Consider the following 23,499-nt stretch of genomic DNA (forward strand, 5'->3'; position numbering starts at 1 on the left):
ACCAGGCATTTTCCTCCATTTTCGAATTATACACCGAATTCCAGCAGTCATTGCTATGTGGCAACATTTATTTCACCACTTCGTATGTGACGATCAGGAGGAAATTCTTACAATTGGCTGATTCCCTAGTTCTATGGGAATGTCATTTACTAATGTCGTTTTCCTATGACGAAGACTGTATGTAAAACAATTACATGGCCAGTACTGTTACGGTGCATGAGTTCGTATACATTCGGGCCAATAGAGAGCATCGAGCATATACAAATAACAACAGCGCGCTGTGTCACAGGCATATTTCATGGTGAGAAATTGTAACAGAAATGTCGAAAACACTGAACCTAGCAGACATTTGAAAAAAGAAAAGTTACTACAAACCATCTTCAAGAGACGACCTATGTATCTTCTCCAACAGTCTTCATACTGCTGTACTTGGGGTCATGAATATAAACTTCTACTGATAGTATAACCTACAGAGACACATGAAGAATCATTTTTCCGCATAAATCCGTAACAGAACAGGAAAATTTCGAACATTTACGCAATAACAAGTATCCCTGCCACAGATTTTACAGTGAATTTCATGTTTTCATCTTCTTTTAAATCATCTGCAATCATTGTCTCTATGAATTCGCAAGTGTTCTCTACAAAACATCGCTTGGTTCAGTGACAAGTCCAACTAACATGGGGATCAAATTATTTTGTTGGTCCTTTCCGTTGAGTGAATTTCTACCATCATCTTTTTCATAACTAAGCCAATCTACCGTATAAATTTTCTGTAAAGTTTCACTGGTTTACACTATCAACATTCTCAAAGACTTACACTGTCCAGCTGGAGCCTGAAGACGAGACTGGCGTTCAAGGGTAAAGCCGATTTCCCCCGTTAATGAAGTCTGGCGGTGCTTTGAAAGTGCTAGCCTCTTTCGCAAGGAAACTTCGCGAAACTTATCAGAGATGTAGATTTTAAGCCTCGAAAAACAAATCCACGAGTAATGCCTCGTAGAGCTTTGCTGGAAAGATAAAAGATTATATCTAAAAAAAGTACCATGATCATTATGTTATTTTTTCCTGTGAAGCGCTCCGCCCTAAAACTCTTGTGTGCATTATAGTGTTGGTAATGTAAGGGGGGGGGGGTCGAAGATTTATTTTTACATATTCTCTCAACGTTTATATATACTGGGGTACTGTTGTTTTAAAAATAGATGGTATCATTTGCATAGAATTCGGGAACGCTTCAAAATGTAGGAAGTTATACAGTAATGTAAAACTCATTAATTTGTTACGCGTGCAGAGGGAGGAGGAAGAGGAAACAAAAATCTGAACTTCACTTCACCCGTGTTAGTGATGAACGAGTTCCGTGGCTGTGGATTGAATTACTCGGAAAAATGCAGCAACCAGCCACTTTTTGCTGTGTCTCTTCAAATATTAACAAAAATCGTAACTTATTGCTAGTTGTGTAATAATGTATGTAATACGTATGACATTCAGATTTTATATCTGAGAATGTAGGTAACCTCATTGCGAAACAACATCATTGATATGAAAGGTAATTAAACCCAATGAATTCTGTGGAAATCGCAGTTTTCTGAAAAGGGATCCGTTTTTAGTAAACGCATACTACTACTATACATGTGAGTCAGTCATTTCATGTAATTCGACGAAGTTCCGTCACAAAAAATTTGTGTGGATGAAATGTGAGACTTGAATGTCACAGTTATAGAATGAAACCAATAAACTCCTGAAAATTTCAATACTTCGGTACTGCCTTTCTCTTAGCATATCACTACTCCCACCTCACTGGTACATTATACTACGAGGAAGGTTCACAATGTTCATATTATTGACATTGTAATAACTATGTTTGCCATTATAACCTATGCTTATTTTCACTGAACGGAGGTACGCAGCAGTAGGATATTAGAATCGCATTCGAGATGATCGTGGTTCAAATCTCCGTCCGACCTTTTATGTTTAGGTTTATCGTTGTTTCCCACAATCCATGCATATTACAAAAATGGATGTACGTATGTAAGTTCCACGCCTTCTTCTAAACCACTGAACCGAATTTAACCAGACTTAGTTCACATATCTCTCACTGTCATACAACAAACGCTGTGCGGTAAGAACCACCAACCTATCATCGTTCAGGAGATATCACGTCATAAACACTGTATCTAAATAAGCCACTGAGTGAGACTACACAACTAACTGTAAGACACGTAGTCCAATGAGATGCATGGAAAATACCACAGTAGGCGTAAAGTTTTAAACATTTATTCTTTACTACTATGACACTAAGTCGAATCAGCTTAAGGAAATCCCTGACAATTGACAGCGCTTTTGACAGCTTTAAACTGCGAAGCGCAAACGGCTTTAGACGAAAATAGCAGTCTACAGAGCTTTGAAGAGGCGTTGCTATAGAGACGTTTACAAAATCGCGTTGTAGACACGTGAAGCAGCTCCGCCTAGCGTACGTAAACTGTACATTAAAAACACAGTTAATTTTTTGTTTTCGTTTCCAATAGGAAATTGGCAATATCCGCGCCCGGGCAATGCCGGATCTGTCAGCTAGTACTTAAAATAAAATTCCGTGATTGCTCCTTTGAAAAGCATATCGACGACATCTTTCACCGTCCTTGCCTTACACAAGCGTATCCTCCGTGTTTAAGGACCTCTTCACCGACAGTATACTGGGCTCTGAATATTTCTTTTTTTATTATTACAATGGGTAACTCATTTACTCATGCACATTTCTGTGTAAAGTATAAAGGGAATCTCTGAGTGTGTAAGAGAAGGCCTGAGTGTCCTGATCTTACCAGTTAAAATACACTCCTGGAAATGGAAAAAAGAACACATTGACACCGGTGTGTCAGACCCATCATACTTGCTCCGGACACTGCGAGAGGGCTGTAGAAGCAATGATCACACGCACGGCACAGCGGACACACCAGGAACCGCGGTGTTGGCCGTCGAATGGCGCTAGCTGCGCAGCATTTGTGCACCGCCGCCGTCAGTGTCAGCCAGTTTGCCGTGGCATACGGAGCTCCATCGCAGTCTTTAACACTGGTAGCATGCCGCGACAGCGTGGACGTGAACCGTATGTGCAGTTGACGGACTTTGAGCGAGGGCGTATAGTGGGCATGCGGGAGGCCGGGTGGACGTACCGCCGAATTGCTCAACACGTGGGGTGTGAGGTCTCCACAGTACATCGATGTTGTCGCCAGTGGTCGGCGGAAGGTGCACGTGCCCGTCGACCTGGGACCGGACCGCAGCGACGCACGGATGCACGCCGAGACCGTAGGATCCTACGCAGTGCCGTAGGGGACCGCACCGCCACTTCCCAGCAAATTAGGGACACTGTTGCTCCTGGGGTATCGGCGAGGACCATTCGCAACCGTCTCCATGAAGCTGGGCTACGGTCCCGCACACCGTTAGGCCTTCTTCCGCTCACGCCCCAACATCGTGCAGCCCGCCTCCAGTGGTGTCGCGACAGGCGTGAATGGAGGGACGAATGGAGACGTGTCGTCTTCAGCGATGAGAGTCGCTTCTGCCTTGGTGCCAATGATGGTCGTATGCGTGTTTGGCGCCGTGCAGGTGAGCGCCACAATCAGGACTGCATACGACCGAGGCACACAGGGCCAACACCCGGCATGATGGTGTGGGGAGCGATCTCCTACACTGGCCGTACACCACTGGTGATCGTCGAGGGGACACTGAATAGTGCACGGTACATCCAAACCGTCATCGAACCCATCGTTCAACCATTCCTAGACCGGCAAGGGAACTTGCTGTTCCAACAGGACAATGCACGTCCGCATGTATCCCGTGCCACCCAACGTGCTCTAGAAGGTGTAAGTCAACTACCCTGGCCAGCAAGATCTCCGGATCTGTCCCCCATTGAGCATGTTTGGGACTGGATGAAGCGTCGTCTCACGCGGTCTGCACGTCCAGCACGAACGCTGGTCCAACTGAGGCGCCAGGTGGAAATGGCATGGCAAGCCGTTCCACAGGACTACATCCAGCATCTCTACGATCGTCTCCATGGGAGAATAGCAGCCTGCACTGCTGCGAAAGGTGGATATACACTGTAATAGTGCCGACATTGTGCATGCTCTGTTGCCTGTGTCTATGTGCCTGTGGTTTTGTCAGTGTGATCATGTGATGTATCTGACCCCAGGAATGTATCAATAAAGTTTCCCCTTCCTGGGACAATGAATTCACGGTGTTCTTATTTCAATTTCCAGGAGTGTAATTTCATAAATAAACCATGACACACCCTTCCGGTAAATCACTCTATACTTGACTTTAAATGTTTCCTACTCACTACAGCAAAGTCAGTGCTTAAAATCAAGCGCCCCTCCTAAATGTCCAACGCCTCTTTTTGTAACTCGTTTGTTAGGTTGATTGGCGTGATTCACAGCAGCTAGTTTTGGAGGAGGAGATTAGTGTTTAACGTCCCGTCAACAACGAGGTAATTAGGCACGGGACACAAGCTCGGATAAGAAAAGTATGGGGAAGGAAATCGGCCGTGCCCTTTCAAAGGAACCATGTCGGCATTTGTGCAAAGCGATTCAGAGAAATCACGGGAAACCTAACATCAAGATGGCCCAGTACTGCACGATACTGTGGTGGATTTATTTAAGAACACTCTGACGTCATCTTATTTTTGTGTCATGGAGAAAGTTCTAGTCACACAGATGGCGTAGCGACGGGGAGCGGACCCCATTATCTACAGTTATAGGCAACCTATTTATGGAGTACTTTTAGAACATCACCCTGCAAAGCCTAGTTGCTTACACCTTTAAGCCGACTACACATTCGTTGTCTAGTCTCATGGACGTGAAATGTTGGGAGAATTCTTGGATCGTCCGCAGCTCGTGGTCTAGTGGCTAGCGTTTCTGCCTCTGGATCACGGAGTCCCGGGTTCGATTACCGGCGGGGTTGGGGATTTTCTCTGCCCGGGAACTGAGTGTTTGTGTTGTCCTCATCATTTCATCTTCATAATAATTCGTGACAGTAACTCCATTGGACTGTGTAAAGAATCGAACTGTGTAAAAATTGGGTTTTTTTACGGGCGCTGATGACCGCGTAGTTTAGCGCCCCACAAAGCAATCATCATCATCATTATCGTCGTACTTGATGTACTCGAGACAGCTTGGCTTCCGCTCCACGCGAAACGAAATCCAATGAGGTTCCAGCAAACACGGAACAATACATAGTGTAATGTTTACGTGACGTTTATTCTTAAGATGAACGGAGTATAGCAGAGCATGCCCTAGAAAAGAGACATCTTATTGCAGTCGACGAGACGACTTTTATCAGTAAATACTGCCAATGCATTCGTATCTTAATATTTTTCCTCACATAATCAGTAGACGCAAGTTCCAAGTACACTCATTACAGACATTTACAACATGTACATGCAAGCCACTCTAGACGCTAAAGAACGGCAGGCCACATCAATAAGGTTATTATCAAGAATGATAAAACGAGATGTCTATGAAAATATATGGAGCACCACTTTAATTGTCAAAAGCCTTTTGAAAATCGGTAGAGACAGTTTGTCAGAGGAATAATTTATCGATCCGAATACCTTCCTAGAGAGCGATTTTATATGCATGAGGCGCATTGCGAGAGACCGCCATGCTCATTGAGGGAACCGCAAGCGTCCGCTGGCTTATTCATGCAGGAACTGAGATGCACCGTTTGTCAGCAGCGTTGAACTAATGCAGCAGCTTCTCCTCTGATCCAAAATACTGTTCCACTCACGGAATTTTACACAGTATAGTGATTATTTTGATGGAATTTTCGTTCTACCATTCCTAGATCGGCAAGGGAACTTGCTGTTCCAACAGGACAATGCACGTCCGCATGTATCCCGTGCCACCCAACGTGCTCTAGAAGGTGTAAGTCAACTACCCTGGCCAGCAAGATCTCCGGATCTGTCCCCCATTGAGCATGTTTGGGACTGGATGAAGCGTCGTCTCACGCGGTCTGCACGTCCAGCACGAACGCTGGTCCAACTGAGGCGCCAGGTGGAAATGGCATGGCAAGCCGTTCCACAGGACTACATCCAGCATCTCTACGATCGTCTCCATGGGAGAATAGCAGCCTGCACTGCTGCGAAAGGTGGATATACACTGTAATAGTGCCGACATTGTGCATGCTCTGTTGCCTGTGTCTATGTGCCTGTGGTTCTGTCAGTGTGATCATGTGATGTATCTGACCCCAGGAATGTATCAATAAAGTTTCCCCTTCCTGGGACAATGAATTCACGGTGTTCTTATTTCAATTTCCAGGAGTGTAATTTCACAAATAAACCATGACACACCCTTCCGGTAAATCACTCTATACTTGACTTTAAATGTTTCCTACTCACTACAGCAAAGTCAGTGCTTAAAATCAAGCGCCCCTCCTAAATGTCCAACGCCTCTTTTTGTAACTCGTTTGTTAGGTTGATTGGCGTGATTCACAGCAGCTAGTTTTGGAGGAGGAAATTAGTGTTTAACGTCCCGTCGACAACGAGGTAATTAGGCACGGGACACAAGCTCGGATAAGAAAAGTATGGGGAAGGAAATCGGCCGTGCCCTTTCAAAGGAACCATGTCGGCATTTGTGCAAAGCGATTCAGAGAAATCACGGGAAACCTAACATCAAGATGGCCAGACGCGGGTTTAAACCGCCGTCCTTCCGAATGTGGGCCCAGAGTGCTAAAACACTGCGCCACCTCGCTCGGTCTCACTAGTATTCCCACTGGTTCAGCCCCCTCTACAGCTAAAATACACCTCCAGTTCAATGCTGTCCTGAGAGACCCTCTCGTAGCCAAACTTTGCAAATTAAAGTCAGCATAACTATTGTCTTTGTAACTGCGACGTCAAGGGAAACGTTTGAGTACTGGTCGGGAAAGATGCCAGCCCTAAAATTCCATCAAAATAATCACTATACTGTGTAAAATTCCGTGAGTGGAACAGTATTTTGGATCAGAGGAGAAGCTGCTGCATTAGTTCAACGCTGCTGACAAACGGTGCATCTCAGTTCCTGCATGAATAAGCCAGCGGACGCTTGCGGTTCCCTCAATGAGCATGGCGGTCTCTCGCAATGCGCCTCATGCATATAAAATCGCTCTCTAGAAAGGTATTCGGATCGATAAATTATTCCTCTGACAAACTGTCTCTACCGATTTTCAAAAGGCTTTTGACAATTAAAGTGGTGCTCCATATACTTTCATAGACATCTCGTTTTATCATTCTTGATAATAACCTTATTGATGTGGCCTGCCGTTCTTTAGCGTCTAGAGTGGCTTGCATGTACATGTTGTAAATGTCTGTAATGAGTGTACTTGGAACTTGCGTCTACTGATTATGTGAGGAAAAATATTAAGATACGAATGCATTGGCAGTATTTACTGATAAAAGTCGTCTCGTCGACTGCAATAAGATGTCTCTTTTCTAGGGCATGCTCTGCTATACTCCGTTCATCTTAAGAATAAACGTCACGTAAACATTACACTATGTATTGTTCCGTGTTTGCTGGAACCTCATTGGATTTCGTTTCGCGTGGAGCGGAAGCCAAGCTGTCTCGAGTACATCAAGTACGACGATAATGATGATGATGATTGCTTTGTGGGGCGCTAAACTACGCGGTCATCAGCGCCCGTAAAAAACCCCAATTTTTACACAGTTCGATTCTTTACACAGTCCAATGGAGTTACTGTCACGAATTATTATGAAGATGAAATGATGAGGACAACACAAACACTCAGTTCCCGGGCAGAGAAAATCCCCAACCCCGCCGGTAATCGAACCCGGGACTCCGTGATCCAGAGGCAGAAACGCTAGCCACTAGACCACGAGCTGCGGACGATCCAAGAATTCTCCCAACATTTCACGTCCATGAGACTAGACAACGAATGTGTAGTCGGCTTAAAGGTGTAAGCAACTAGGCTTTGCAGGGTGATGTTCTAGAAGTACTCCATAAATAGGTTGCTTATAACTGTAGATAATGGGGTCCGCTCCCCGTCGCTACGCCATCTGTGTGACTAGAACTTTCTCCATGACACAAAAATAAGATGACGTCAGAGTGTTCTTAAATAAATCCACCACAGTATCGTGCAGTACTGGGAGAGAAGATCTATAGACTCTTTGATGGTAACGCGCGTGAATAATGACGCCAAACTCACCATAGTATCTCCTTCTCCAAGACGCAGGAATTTAATTCGACGGATGAAGTCGATCGTATTCTTGATGTGTTGCACACAGTGATCGACATGAGGAGTAAGGATGCTGGCCAGATGTTTCGCGAGTCTGTAAATCGGTGGTCCAATGAAGCTCAAATGAAAATTTGTGACGACACCCTCAATAGAGACAGCAGCCTGCATGTAAGCACGGCTTGGGACCAGGCCATCGGAAGGTTGAAGCGGGAGCGGAGGGTGCGCAACGAAAATATTATCTTATATGGCACTGAAGTGGGCACTAGTGACGTCACAGAAGCTAGCGCGGCTATATAAGGATGGTAGCAGCAATCAAGACAGTCGCCATTTGACAGTGGCCAAGGATTACTCGGCCGAAACCCTCTAGATTTTAAACAACTTGACGCGGCTGGAAACTCGAGAGAATTTAATGGGGAAGACGATTAGACATGGACAAGAAAAGGAAGGAACGGAATAAATAAATTATACACATACCCCAATCCCCCCCTCCCCCTTCATTCCCTGCTCCATTAACTTCTTTCCTAGCCCATGCTGCTTACTCTCCTCGTTACTCATTCACAAGCCGGCCGGTGTGGCCGTGCGGTTCTAGGCGCTTCAGTCTGGAACCACGTGACCGCTACGGTCGCAGGTTCGAATCCTGCCTCGGACATGGATGTGTGTTATGTCCTTAGGTTAGTTAGGTTTAAGTAGTTCTAAGTTCTAGGGGACTGATGACCACAGATGTTAAGTCCCATAGTGCTCAGAGCCATTTGAACCATTTTTTGAACTCATTCACAACTCCTACCCTTCTTTCCTCCCCTCTCCTGTGTTTCCCCACAGTCAGTTGAGGCACTGAGAACCATAAGCGCTCAAAGCACATAAACAAAGTTCTGTGAAAAATAGATGTTCGTGATAATCAAATTTATAACAAACCTCCGGTCACATAGGTCTGAATTGCTTTTTAGCCAAGTCCCAACATCCTAAGCTTCCTGCAAAAAGATTATGTACCCACTTTATGTTATGAAATATTAATTAATGTTTAGGACTATAATTATTTCCATATATAGGCTAGTGACAATAGTGTCATTTAACAGAACCACAACACGAAGAACATACACTAAATTTATCACACACGCTGCTATGACATATTCCGACATGTCAGGGTCTTCATTATCATTTCCATTAAGCACATCTATGGACCTTAGGTTCAGATAAAACTGCCGATACACCTCCGACTACAAAGTATTACAACTACATAAATGATGTAGACACTAAATTATGATGTCAACCCCTAATACCAACAGAACAGAGCAGAACAGCTAAATTTTCTGATTTGGGCCCTTATGAAACTGAAATTTATGAGACAGCTTTTTGTGAATGTTGAAATGGTTCAAATGGCTGGCTCTGAGCACTATGGGACTTAACATCTATGGTCATCAGTCCCCTAGAACTTAGAACTACTTAAACCTAACTAACCTATGGACAGCACACAACACCCAGCCATCACGAGGCAGAGAAAATCCCTGACCCCGCCGGGAATCGAACCCGGGCGTGGGAAGCGAGAACGCTACCGCACGACCACGAGATGCGGGCTGGTTCAAATGGCTCTAAGCACTATGGGACTGAACATCTGAGGTCATCAGTCCCATCGACTTAGAACTACTTAAACTTAACTAACCTAAGGACAGCATCCACATCCATGCCCGAGGCAGGATTCGAACCTGCGACCGTAGCAGCAGCGAGGTTCCGAACTGAAGCGCCTAGATGTAAATGTTCATACACACAGTGTGTTTCTACAGATATAGATGAAACTGGTTCACTACAAGATCAATAAAGGTCAGGTATTCATGGTATAATCTCAAAACCAAAGACAGTGTTCTTTAGACCCTTATGGGTCTCAAGGCCTCAACTGTTGTATAAGTAAACATTTTTTTTTACTATCGTCCGGCTAGAGCGATTTGTTTTTAACTGATGATATAATGGAGGGTCTCTCATAAAACCGGAAAAATATTATTGTATTTTCTTCGCTAGTTTACGATCCCTGTAAATGGGTAATATTTGCTTGTGTTCGATCTCTTACAAGCCCTCACAGATTTTTTTCATTACTACTTCATGGTCTTTGTAATTGAACTAAACTGTATTTGTTGTAACTTTGTTAGTTCGGTAGCATTAAAAGTTAATAAAGATGTAATTTTGCTGACTCCTCGGCTCCTCGTTTTTGTTCCCATTTGTCTGTGTCTCTTCCTGTGTTTACATACCCATGGATTGAACATAAGATAATAGATATATCACATCCTCACACATACAGCGCCGGTGTAATTTAATGTGCGCTCTAAATAAATTGAAACGTATTTTCAGTCACGCAGTTTTGCAATACCCAGTTGATTTCTAGTTGATTTCTCCTCAGTTTTTAAGTACTGAATTGTCCAGTACCCCTGTCTTCCCTTCGACCCCTTCCCATAATCCCGTTCATCTAACGCGTGTATTATTGGTGTGTTTTTGTTTAAATGTAATCTGCCCACATTTCAAATTTTTAATTCTAGTTCTCCTCAAAAGGAAACCCCTTCTTATATAATCTATTGTTATTTCACGTCATTACAAGTTTTCAGTATTTGATCATGTTAATATTTTATTTTTCGACATTTAACGTTCGGTCCCAACCCCGATACAACCTTTCCACCTCGTGGTATGTTATGGAAACTTGTCTTGTAACTGTTGGTCCGTGTCAACTGAGTACCAACATCAGTAGAATTACCCGTGACACGATACTCCATGTCAAGCTTATTTGTTGAACCTCAGCTTGGTTGTCAACAGATCTGAATAGGTTTCCACTTAATGTGCCTTCTGTAATTTATGCCAGTGTGTCAATCGTCGTATTCTTCGACAGATGTTCTGATGGTGGGTGATGCCCGAAACGCGTCAATAAAGTTTTTATAACACATATATAATTGCTATTCAGCGACATGAAGCAATGTTAAGAGCGTGCTCAGTTAATCATGGAGTTCGTCTTAAATGATTTAGTGCAACCTGAAATAAGCTAATTCGAGACATTCAGACGGGGTTCTGAACGCAGCATTTCCCCGTTCCAGTACAATGTAAGCGATAACATGTCTGTCTGTCTTCGGGATTAGCAATTTGCAATGTTGTCGACGTTGAAGATTTTTAAAATGGTAAATAATAAAAATAGTCATAACAGAGTGTGTGCAGTGTTGAGCTTTGTTGTTTTAGCTGACAAGCAGGTTGCCTTACCTTCTTAAGGGCGTAACGTGGAACAGTACCGGAGGGCTCTAGAAGGCGCGTGTCGCCGCGGCGGGTTAGCACGTACCGCGGCACGGGTTGCCGGGCTCGAGAGCGCATCGCGTTCACCACGTTGTCCGCTCGGAAGTTCTTCTCCTGCACCACCGGCGCTTTTGGGACCACATGCTTCGGCACTGGTGGCACGGGTTTCCCAATGCCTTTCCCGTGGCACTGGTCTGCAATGCACGACATTCAAAGATCATCAAGTTTTATAAAGGAAGTAGGCACCTCACACAGTGTCAAAGCAAGTCGGCTACACAAAGGAAGAGAAATGGGGACACTGTTATATTTGTGTCCTCATCTTCACATAACGATCTAGCTTCGTTATGCTGTCACAAATAGCACGCCTGTAGAAGTTATAACTACCAGCGGGCACAGCGCATCATCAGATGACCTGGTGACAACTAATAACGACAAGTGCAAATAACGCTATCATACAATACACAAATCTAAGGAAATATGATTACGTAAACCGCAAAAGCAATTAATTGTACACATTTTTGATGAATATAAGTACATACCATCTGTGATCGTTACTTGCATTGCCAAAGACGTTGAATAATGTCCATACAAAGGTCAAGCAAAACATGTGCTGTCGTATGCAAGAAATAGACCTAACCAGTAGCTGACTACAGTTGCAGTGTAAAGACACCGTTAATGGAGCAATAACGTAAAGTTTTATCGCTAGAGGGCAGCACTACTAATATTGTGTAAAACAGAAATATTAATATAAAATAATAAAAGCTGAATCAGCACTAACGTGCAAGAAAGTCAATTGTAAAGCATAGTGTAATAGTACAAGACATACCATTTCCAGCAATTTCATATAGAACCACACTCGGAATGATCTGCTCATAATTTAAGCAGAGAGCATCACTTCCAATGCAATGTTAATTAAAATAAATTTCAATAAAACAAAGAAAATGAAAAAATTAATTCATTTTTACCAGCACAGCTGTGCAGGAAAGTCAACAGTAAAACAGAATGCAATAGTACTGATTTAGTAAAACAAACATATTGTTACTTGTCGTCTCTACGTCTGCAATATGACTAAAAATTATACGTGGTCATTAATAAGTTCATAAAACATAGATAAAGTTAAACGAAAGAGTGACCGGATGGGGACTCATTGTTTTTTCCTGCCCACAAGTAAATGTTGAAAAAAATCAAATCACCACCTACGACTGTTTGAGATCTGTTCACTTATTGTAAGTTTCGGGTCAACCAGATTACTCACATATTTTTCACTTTCCTCTGAAGTGTCCTGTAATATACCTTTCTTATCAAATGCAATATAGACATACTTCATTGTACAATGGCCGCGCGGGATTAGCCGAGCGGTCTAGGGGCCGCAGTCATTGACTGTGCGGCTGGTCCCGGCGGAGGTTCGAGTCCTCCCTCGGGCATGGGTGTGTGTGTTTGTCCTTAGGATAATTTAGGTTAAGTAGTGTGTAAGCTTAGGGACTGAGGACCTTAGCAGTTAAGTCCCATAAGATTTCACACACATATGAACATTTGAACATTGCACAATGGGGCTGCAAGAAGCCCGGAATGCATACTATACCGACAACCGCTTTCAGATTTCTATCGATTCATATGTTGCCATCGATCATCTCTCCGAGTGTCTTCTTGGAGGGGATATAACTTACGTTCGTGCCGAAGACGAACTGAAGTATTGCAGACTCGTTGTACAGCGATTGCGAAGAGGACTGGCGATTTTTTAAAAGAAAAATTGGCCTGCTCATGTCTTACGATTCATAAAGAAAACATGACGTGCTACAGAAGCGAAATTTAACCGACAGGAAGAAGATGCTGTGATAAGCAAATGATTAGCTTTTCAGAGCATTCACACAAGGTTGGCGCTGGTGGCGATACCTACAACGTGCCGACATGAGGAAAGTTTCCAACCGATTTCTCATACACAAACGCCAGTTGACCGGCGTTGCCTGGTGAAACTTTGTTGCGATGTCTCGTGTAAGGAGGAGAAATGCGTATCATCACGTTTTCGACTTTGATAAAGGTCGGATTGTAGCCTATCGCGATTGCCGTTTATCGTAAAGCGACATTGCTGCTCGCGTTGGTCGAGATCCAATGACTGTTGGCAGAATATGGAATCGGTGGGTTCGGGATGGTAATACGGAACGCCGTGCTGGATCCCAACGGCCTCGTATCATTAGCAGTCGAGATGACAGGTATCTTATCCGCATGGCTGTAACGGATCGTGCAGCCACGTCTCGATCCCTGAGTCAACAGATGTTTGCAATACAATAATTATCTGTACGAAATGTTCGACGACGTTTGCAAGCAGCATGGACTATCAGCTCGGAGACCATGGCAGCGGTTACCCTTGACGCTGCATCACAGATAGGAGCGCCTGCGATGGTGTACTCAACGACGAACCTGGGTGCACGAATGGCAAAACGTCACTTTTTCGGATGAATCCAGGTTCTGTTTACAGCATCATGATGGTCGCATCCGTGTTTGGCGACATCGCGGTGATCGCACATTGGAAGCGTGTATTCGTCATCGCCACACCGGCGTATCCCCCGGCGTGATGGTATGGGGTGCCATTGGTTACACGTCTCGGTCACCTCTTGTTGGCATTGACGGCACTTTGAACAGTGGACGTTACATTTCAGATGTGTTACGACCCGTGGCTCTACCCTTCATTCGATCCCTGCGAAACCCTACATTTCAGCAGGATAATGCACGACCGCATGTTGCAGGTTCCGTACGGGCCTTTCTGGATACAGAAAATGTTCGACTGCTGCCCTGGCCAGCACATTCTCCAGACCTCTCACCAACTGAAAACGTCTGGTCAATGGTGGCCGAGCAACTGGCTCGTCACAATACGCCAATCACTACTCTTGATGAACTGTGGTATCGTGTTGAAGCTGCATGGGCAGCTGTACCTGTACGCGCCATCCAAGCTCTGTTTGACTCAATGCCCAGGCGTATCAAGGCCGTTATTACGGCCAGAGGTGGTCGTTCCGGGTACTGATTTCTCAGAATCTATGCACCCAATCTGCGTGAAAATGTAATCACATGTCAGTTCTAGTATAATATATTTGTCCAATGAATACCCGTTTATCATCTGCATTTCTTCTTGCTGTAGCAATTTTAATGGCCAGTAGTGTAGTTCTCAGGATATCTGTGACTACTAATACGTTAATAAGTCGTCAGTAGTAACAGTAAAGTAGTGGTGGTAGTAGCACCAGTTTTATTCACACGTAGATCACTTTTACAGGGGTATTAGATTTGGAGGAGAGGTAGATAAAAGTATGGAACACCAAAAACACAGCACGTTATCATGCACAATACGGTGTCAGAAAACCATTGGCGCTCAAAACAGCTTCCAATCGTTTTGGAATGGATAATTACAGATTCTGCATGGTTTTCAAGAGAATATTGTACCATTCTCCCAGAAGAATAGTGGAAAACTCAGGTAACGATGGTGGAGGTGGATAGCGATCAGGCACCCTTCTCGCCAAAGTAGACCAGAATAGCTCAACAATATTGAGAGACAGCGACTGTGGTGGTCAGGGGAAATGCGACTACTCTTCCTGGCGCTCAAGAATTAGAACTAGACGATGCGAGCTGTGTGAACAGAGCTCTGTCGTTTTGGAATACAGCTTCACCACTGGGGAACAAACGTGATACCTTGGGATCGACCTGAATAGTGAAATTTTTCACATCATCTTTAGTAGTAATGCGACTTCGCAGAGTAGCCATGTTACGGGCATTTACATTACTGATGTGTGGTGTTCGAATTCAAGCTCACTTTCCAATTTCCTTCATACGAAGCACCCTTCGTATTGTTGCAGTGTCGACAAAGCTTGCGAGTGCGACGTTCAGTTCTGCAGTGACTTTTACAGCTGTCGTCGTCTTATTTTTCGTCACAGTCTTCTTCAACAACCGTCGTCACGATTACTGAGCATATACAGGGTATACACAAAGTCCGCGAACACTTTCAATTATTTCTTGCACATTGTACAGATATCATACATATGTCATTCTGAAGAGAAACCCTGAAAGTTTTTTCATGTATACCGCCACAGTATAGTTTGGTAATTTGCGTATAGGCTGCGCTAGACGCAAACATGGCGAGTTCAGGTGCGGAGCGAGCTTTCTGTGTGTTGGAGTACGACAAAAACAAGTGTGCTACAGTTGTTCAACGGATGTTTGGATCAAGCACGATAAGAAGCCACCAACAAGGAAGGCCATTTACCACTGGCACAACAAATTCGTTACGGCGGGTTGCTTATGCCTGGCAAGGGGAAGCAGACGTTCCAGTGTGAGTGAAGTGAATGTGGAGCACATACGAGAGACATTCATAAGGAGTCCAAAGAAATCGGTACGTCGTGCATCCCATGAACTCTAAATGGCTCCAATGACAGTGTTGAAAGGCCTGCGACGGAAGCTGTCTATGAAACCATTCATATCTGAGCTAGCACAGAAGCTCAATGACGTCGACAAAGACAAGCGTTTTGAGTTTTGTTCGCAGTTGCAACAATTGAATGAGGATGGGGATGGCATTGCTGATCGCTTAATTTTTAGCGACGAAGCCACTTTTCATACTAATGGGAAAGTGAACAGCCATAATTGTCAAATCTGGGGTTCAAAGCATCCACACGAATGCATTTAATTTGAGCGTGATACCCCAAACGTAAATGTTTTTTGTTCCTTGTGAAGTCGAAAAGTGTACGGGCCATTCTTCTTCGCCGAGAGTATTGTCACTAGACATTCCTTCTTGGATATGTTGCAATAATGGCTGATACCTCAAGTGCAATCGGACTCTCCGTTCATCTTTCAGCAGGATGGGTCTCCAACCCATTTTCATCGTGAAGTTCATGGCTACCTGAACACAGAACTGCCGCATCAATGGATCGGCCGTGCTACAGAAGGGGACAGCTGTTTCATGAAATGGCCTCATAGATTACCAGATCTCATTCCGTGTTACTTTTTTCTGTGGCGTATGTACTGCCTCTACCACGTGATGTAGCAGAACTCCAAGAGAGAATACGGGAGGCGACTGCCTCAGTCGACGATGTCATACTGGGACGGTTATGGCAAGAATTCGATTACCGTATTGACGTCTGCCTCATGGTTCGCATACTGAATATTTGTAAAAAAAAAAAAAAAAAAAAAAAAAAAAAACTTTTCAGTTTCTCTTCAAAATGCAATATGTATGACGTCTGTACAGTGTTTAGGTCTCTTGTGCAATAACTAATTGAAACTGTTCCCAGACTTTATGTACACCTTGTACTTTCGTACGCGTTGTGGCTTAGCGGATGATGTTTTTCCGCTTTCTCTCTCTATGGTATAAGTCGTTGATACGGTTGAGTCTTGAAACACTGTACACTCCGGCTACCTTGGTTACGGAAGCATCCACTATACGAGCACCAACAACTTGCCCACAATCGAAATCACACAGCTCCGAGATAATGCAGTCAGAACTACACAGATCATAGTTCTCACGACGACTGACACTTGCAACATATTGAGTACATGGTACAGATGACGTACGTGGCGAAATACAACAGCGTAACGTGCAGGGTTGGCTAGAATCTGCATTTATGTTCAAGCACGCATTTCTCGAGGTAATTCCATATTTTTGTCCATCCCGTGTAAGTGTAGCTTAAGTACCGATACTCAGGCCACCAACAAATTGAAAATACTGAACTAACAGACACTTCATACAAGCCAACTATCCAGCGAAAGCTGATTTACGATGTTTCAAGAAACAGGTTAGCTGAAGATTCTAGGAATACCCAACAATAACCTACATATCTTTACTTCAGGACTACGAAGACAAAATTAGACTAATTACAGCTCGCGCAAAAGCATTTAAGCAATAATTCTTCCAGCGCTTCACACACGAATTGAACAGGAACAAATCTTAATACATGGTACAGTGAGAAGTGCCCTTTGCTATCGACTCTGCACTGGTTTGCAGAGTATAGATCTTCTAGTTATACCTCCAGTACATACTGTTTATATAGAAGATGAAGATAAAACAATAAAGAGAAATGTGGCATATTTTAATTAAGAAACAACTGCAGGACTGAGTTTTACATCTAACACAAATCTGTTTAAACAGAGTGAGTATGGTACATTCGCTTACCTACTTCTGGTTTTGGTGGAGTAATGCGTGTATTTTTCCTAAGAAATTCTTTCGGTTTTCTCACACGAACTTCTGCTTCGCCAAATGTTTTATGGCCACACTTGTTCTTCTTGGCTTCAGCTTTAATCAGGGGTCTCAACTTTGATACGTATCTGAAAATTTCATAAATTCTTTAACACCTTACCCACTCAGAGCGATAGTTACTCATATAATTTCTTCCCCATTTTAAAACAGAGAAATAAAATAATACGTTGTATTTTCCTCCCACCTACTTACATAGAAGTGAAATCAGACTGATATTCGAAGTTTCATAGGTGTTAAATTATGTTCTACTTGAGTTCTATAATAGAAAATAGCTTTGGGAAGTATACAACAGTCGACAGATACGTTCAGAATAAAACATTATGTTTCAGACTCCTGAAACCAGACCTTATTTCATTATGAAGTAAGGGAAAAGCAAGTAAAACTAAAAGGAGCAAGAACATAGTGGAATTAATTAGAGAAATTAAATGACTTATATTGCCAGGAAAGCCTTCAAATAGACGACAGAAAGAGAAATAAGGTTAATACGAGGGTTGGAACTTTAATAGTGGCAACTATTTATTTAAAGCTCGTACAAAATAGATACGTGTTTCAAAGTTTTATTGACCATCAGAGTAGTCACCAGCATTGTGTATAAGCAGTTGCCAGCGATGTGGAAGTCGTAGGATACTCTTAGCAGTTCCAGTTGTGTTGGCAGTTCGAGCGGTGCGGTCTATTGCCCGACGAATTTGTAGCAGTTCTGAAGCGAATGCCGTGAAGTGTTTCCTTCAATTTAGAAATAGATTTGAACTTAGGAGGGCTTAAGTCATTGGAGTGCAGTAGGTGGTATAGCATTTAGCAGCCCCATAAGTCAAACAAATCAGTATCAGCTTGCAATGTACGTGCTTGAGCATTGTCCTGCAAAATGATGGTCTCGTCCTGCAGAAAGTGTCATCACTTCTGTCTCTAAGCTGATCGTAGGTTGTGTTCCAAAAATGAACAGCATAGAGACAGAAGTAGGACCAGACCATTATTTTGCAGGACAACGCTCAAGCACGTACAGTGCAAGCTGTTACTGATTTGTTTGACTGATGGGGCTGTTAAGCACTGCCGGCCGGGTTGACCGAGCGGTTCTACCCGCTACAGTCTGGAACCGCGCGACCGCTACGGTGGCAGGTTCGAATTCTGCCTCGGGCATGGATGTGTGATGTCCTTAGGTTAGTTAAGTTTAAGTATTTCTAAGTTCTAGGGGACTGATGACCTCAGAAGTTAAGTCCCATAGTGCTCAGAGCCATATGAACCATTTTTTGCTAAGCACTATACTACCTACTGTACTCCCCTGACTTAAGCTGGTTCAGATGGTTCTGAGCACTATGGGACTTAACATCTGGGGTCATCAGTCCCCTAGAACTTAGAACTACTTAAACCTAACTAACCTAAGGACATCACACATCCATGCCAGAGGTAGGATTCGAACCTGCGACCGTAGCGGTCGCGCAGTTCCGGACTGAAGCGCCTAGAACGTCTCGGCCACCGCGGCCGGCCTGACTTAAGCCCTCGTGAGTTGAATTCGATTTCTAAACTGAAGGAAACATTTCATGGCATTCGCTTCAGAACTGCTACAAATTCGTCGAGCAATAGACCGCGCCGCTCGAACTGTCAACACAATTGGCACTGCTAATTGGCAATTGCTACATCAGAGTAGTCACCAGCATTGTGTATAAGCAGTTGCCAGCGATGTGGAAGTCGTAGGATACTCTTAGCAGTTCCAGTTGTGTTGGCAGTTCGAGCGGTGCGGTCTATTGCCCGACGAATTTGTAGCAGTTCTGAAGCGAATGCCGTGAAGTGTTTCCACATCGCTGGCAACGGATTACACACAATGCTGGTGACTACTCTGAAGGTCAGTAAAACTTTGAAACACGTATCTATTTTGTACAAGCTGTAAGTAAATAGTTGCCGTTGTTATATTTCCAACTCTCGTATGTAACACACAACATCAAAACTTTCCGGTCTTGCAACTAATATTATCCACTTTGCGGTCCAACAACCAACCCATTGTTACTTAGCGATTTCCCAGTTTCAGTTCTATGGCCCACCCATTTTCCTCTAGAAATTCACCAGGTATAATCTACCAGGCCATTCTTTTCTTTTAATTCCACTATGTTATGCAGAAGTTCTAACACAAATGTGTGGATTGTATAACTATTCAGCAATGGCTATGGCGTTTCGACTGAAGGACACCCTTCTTAGTGACAGTGGAACTGAAAAACATCTCAATCCAAGTGAAAGTCTGCTACAGTAGATTTGGCTTCGCTGCTGATAGACAGAAGTGTCTTCACAATCAAAAACGCAGTAAGAGCGAATTGTATTCGAGCACTATTCGGCAATTTATATTACTGATGATTTGCAAAATACTCGGATAACCACCATTGTAGTGACAAAGACACTTGAAGAACCTAAAATTAATCTTGAACTAAAGATCCCATATCAGATTCACTAGGAGGTTTCTATATGTAACAACTGGAAATAGCATACAAATTACTTAAATCACATCCTCTACAAAATTATAAATATGATACTTGTCAGTGCCATATACGACAAAGTTGATATGATGACTGCAAAATTCGGTGAAAATCGAGCGATTCCGAACTTCACTATACGGTGCCGGTACTCTGGAAGGGCCATAATTATACAAATATTTGCCGTCGCCTCATGCCACTTGGTCCATCATTAGTAGCGGATCTCTGTAGCTCTGTATACAGGGTGGTCCATTGATAGTGACCGGTCCAAATATCTAACGAAATAGGTGTCAAACAAAAAAACTACAAATAACGAAACCTGTCTAGCTTGAAGGGGGAAACCAGATGGCGCTATGGTTGGCCCGCTCGACGACGCTGCCATAGGTCAAACGGATATCAACCGCGTTTTTTTTTAAAATAGGAATCCCCATTTTTATTACATATTCATGTAGTACGTAAAGATATATGAATGTTTTAGTTGGACCACTTTTTTCGCTTTGTGATAGATGGCGCTGTAATGTCACAAACGTATAAGTACGTGGTATCACGTAACATTCCGCCAGTGCGGACGGTATTTGCTTCGTGATACATTACCCGTGTTAAAATGGACCCTTTACCAATTGCGGAAAAAGTCGATATCGTGTTGATGTATGGCTATTGTGATCAAAATGCCCAACGGGCGTGTGCTATGTATGCTGCTCGGTATCCTGGACGACATCATCCAAGTGTCCTGACCGTTCGCCGGATAGTTACGTTATTTAAGGAAACAGAAAGTGTTCAGCCACATCTGAAACGTCAACCACGACCTGCAACAAATAATGATCCCCAAGTAGGAGTTTTAGCTGCTGTCATGGCTAATCCCCACATCAGTAGCAGATAAATTGAGCGAGAATCGGGAATCTCAAAAACGTCGGTGTTGAGAATGCTAAATCAACATCGACTGCACCCGTTCTATGCACCAGGAACATGGCGACGACTTTGAACGTCGTGTACAGTTCTGTCACTGGGCACAAGAGAAATTACGGGACGATGACAGGTTTTTTGCACGCGTTCTATTTAGCGACGAAGCGTCATTCACCAACAGCGGCAACGTAAACCGGCATAATATGCACTATTGGGCAACGGAAAATCCACGATGGCTACGACAAGTGGAACATCAGCGACCTTGGCGGGTTAATGTATGGTGCGGCATTATGGGAGGAAGGATAATTGGCCCGCATTTTGTCGATGGCAATCTAAATGGTGCAATGTATGCTGATTTCCTAGTAATGTTCTACCGATGTTACTACAAGACGTTTCACTGCATGACAGAATGGCGATGTACTTCAACGTGATGGATGTCCGGCACATAGCTCGCGTGCGGTTGAAGCGGTATTGAATAGCATATTTCATGACAGGTGGATTGGTCGTCAAAGCACCATACCATGGCCTGCACGTTCACCGGATCTGACGTCCCCGGATTTCTTTCTGTGGGGAAAGTTGAGGGATATTTGCTATTGTGTTCCACCGACAACGCCTGACTACATGCGTCAGCCCATTGTCAATGCATGTGCGAACATTACAGAAGGCGAACTACCTGCTGTTGAGAGGAATGTCGTTACACGTATTGCCAAATTCATTGAGGTTGACGGACATCATTTTGAGCATTTATTGCATTAATGTGGTATTTACAGGTAATCACGCTGTAACAACATGCGTTCTCAGAAATAATAAATTCACAGAGGTACATGTATCACATTAGAATAACCGAAATAAAATGTTCAAACGTGCCTACGTTCTGTATTTTAATTTAAAAAACCTACCTGTTACCAACTGTTCGTCTAAAATTGTGAGCCATATGTTTGTGACTATTACAGCGCCATGTATCACAAAGGGAAAAAAATTGTCCAAATAAACATTCGTATTTCTTTATGTACTACACGAATATGTAATAAAAAATGAGAGTTTCTATTTTAAAAAACGCAGTTGATATCCGTTTGACCTATGGCAGCGCCATCTAGCAGGCCAACCATAGCGCCATCTGGTTTCCCCTTCAAGTTAGACAAGTTTGTAGTTTTTTTCTTTGACGCCTATTTCGTGAGATATTTGGCCCAGTCATGATCAATGACCACTCTGTATATACTACTGGTCTTGAACGCTGCTTATTACTTCTTGTAATGAAGAATGAACATTGCAGATAATATTGTAACACTTATTATCTCAAAAATGTTAGCCACTGAGGTAATATAAATTATTTCGCTTACAGAGCACATGTACTGGAGCCTATTGGTAGCGACCATCTCCCTGTCCTCCTCACCATTTCAGACGGTCGTCGCCCCCGCCCCGACCCTCGTAATGACCCTCCCACTAAGTACGTCCATGACTATTCCCGTGCCAACTGGAATGTCTACCGGGATACCCTTTCCACCCAGGTCGATAGCCACCCCTTCACCTACCACCACCCTGACGATGTCACCCATGCCGCTTCCTTTCTCCAGCAGACCTTGTCTGAGGCTGTGGAGGCCCACGTCCCTACTGTCGCCATCCACCCCGACCGTCCTACCTTACCCCCACAGGCCGTCCTCTTCCTCCGTGAATCCCGTCGTCTCTACCGTGCCTTCCTCCGCACGCGTGATCCGGACACACTACGACGCCACCGGCAACTCCAGCAACACATTCGTAATTTGCTCGCGGTTAAGAAACGCCGGGACTGGCGACAGACATGCACCCGTTTAAATGCTACCCTACCAATCAACTCGTCCAAGTTCTGGTCGGCCTTCCGTCGCCTTACCGGAACTAAACCCTCCCCCCTATTATCCTCTTCTCCATGATGATCACCCTTTCCCTGACACCCTTAGTAAGGCCAATCACTTTGCCTCCTACCTCTCCCATGTATTTTCCATCCCCGATGATCCCCAGTTCGATTACTCCCTCTTCCCAGATATCCGCGATCGAACTGACACCTCTGCCCCTCCCCTCACTCCTGGTTTCCAGTACTTGGACAACATTGCACACACGGAACTCAATGCCCCTATCACTACACAGGATCTCATTGATACACTCCGCACAAAACGCAACACCGCTCCTGGTCACGATCGTGTCACCTACCGTCACCTTCGTGAAGCTCCTGTCTCTTTCCTCTCCACCCTGGCCAGGCTCTACAATGTAGTCCTGTCCCCCGGTTACTACCCCGACCTGTGGAAAACCTCCCGTATCCTCATCTTCCTTAAACCTGGCAAACCGCCGTCCGCCGTCTCCTCCTACCGTCCCATCTGCCTTACTTCGGTCTTCAACAAGGTCCTGGAATCTATCCTCACCCAACGCATCCACCAGCAGCTCCGCCAGCACTGCCTCCTTCCCGTTACCCAGTGTGCC

At 44.1% G+C, this 23,499-nt stretch overlaps 1 protein-coding gene across 1 annotated transcript in view; it reads right to left on the minus strand.

Annotated features, from left to right (window-relative positions):
- The window catches only part of LOC126474608 (enkurin), a 115,106-nt gene that overhangs the window by 26,119 nt on the left and 65,488 nt on the right, over positions 1-23,499 (minus strand). The window contains exons 2-3 of the mRNA XM_050102085.1: positions 17,606-17,757; positions 11,434-11,657 (exon numbers count right to left, since the gene is read on the minus strand). Coding sequence (XP_049958042.1) covers positions 11,434-11,657; positions 17,606-17,757 — 376 coding nt within the window. The remainder of the gene's footprint in view (positions 1-11,433; positions 11,658-17,605; positions 17,758-23,499) is intronic.

The sequence above is a fragment of the Schistocerca serialis genome, chromosome 4 (assembly GCF_023864345.2).
Source record: "Schistocerca serialis cubense isolate TAMUIC-IGC-003099 chromosome 4, iqSchSeri2.2, whole genome shotgun sequence".
Classification (NCBI taxonomy): Eukaryota; Metazoa; Arthropoda; class Insecta; order Orthoptera; family Acrididae; genus Schistocerca; species Schistocerca serialis.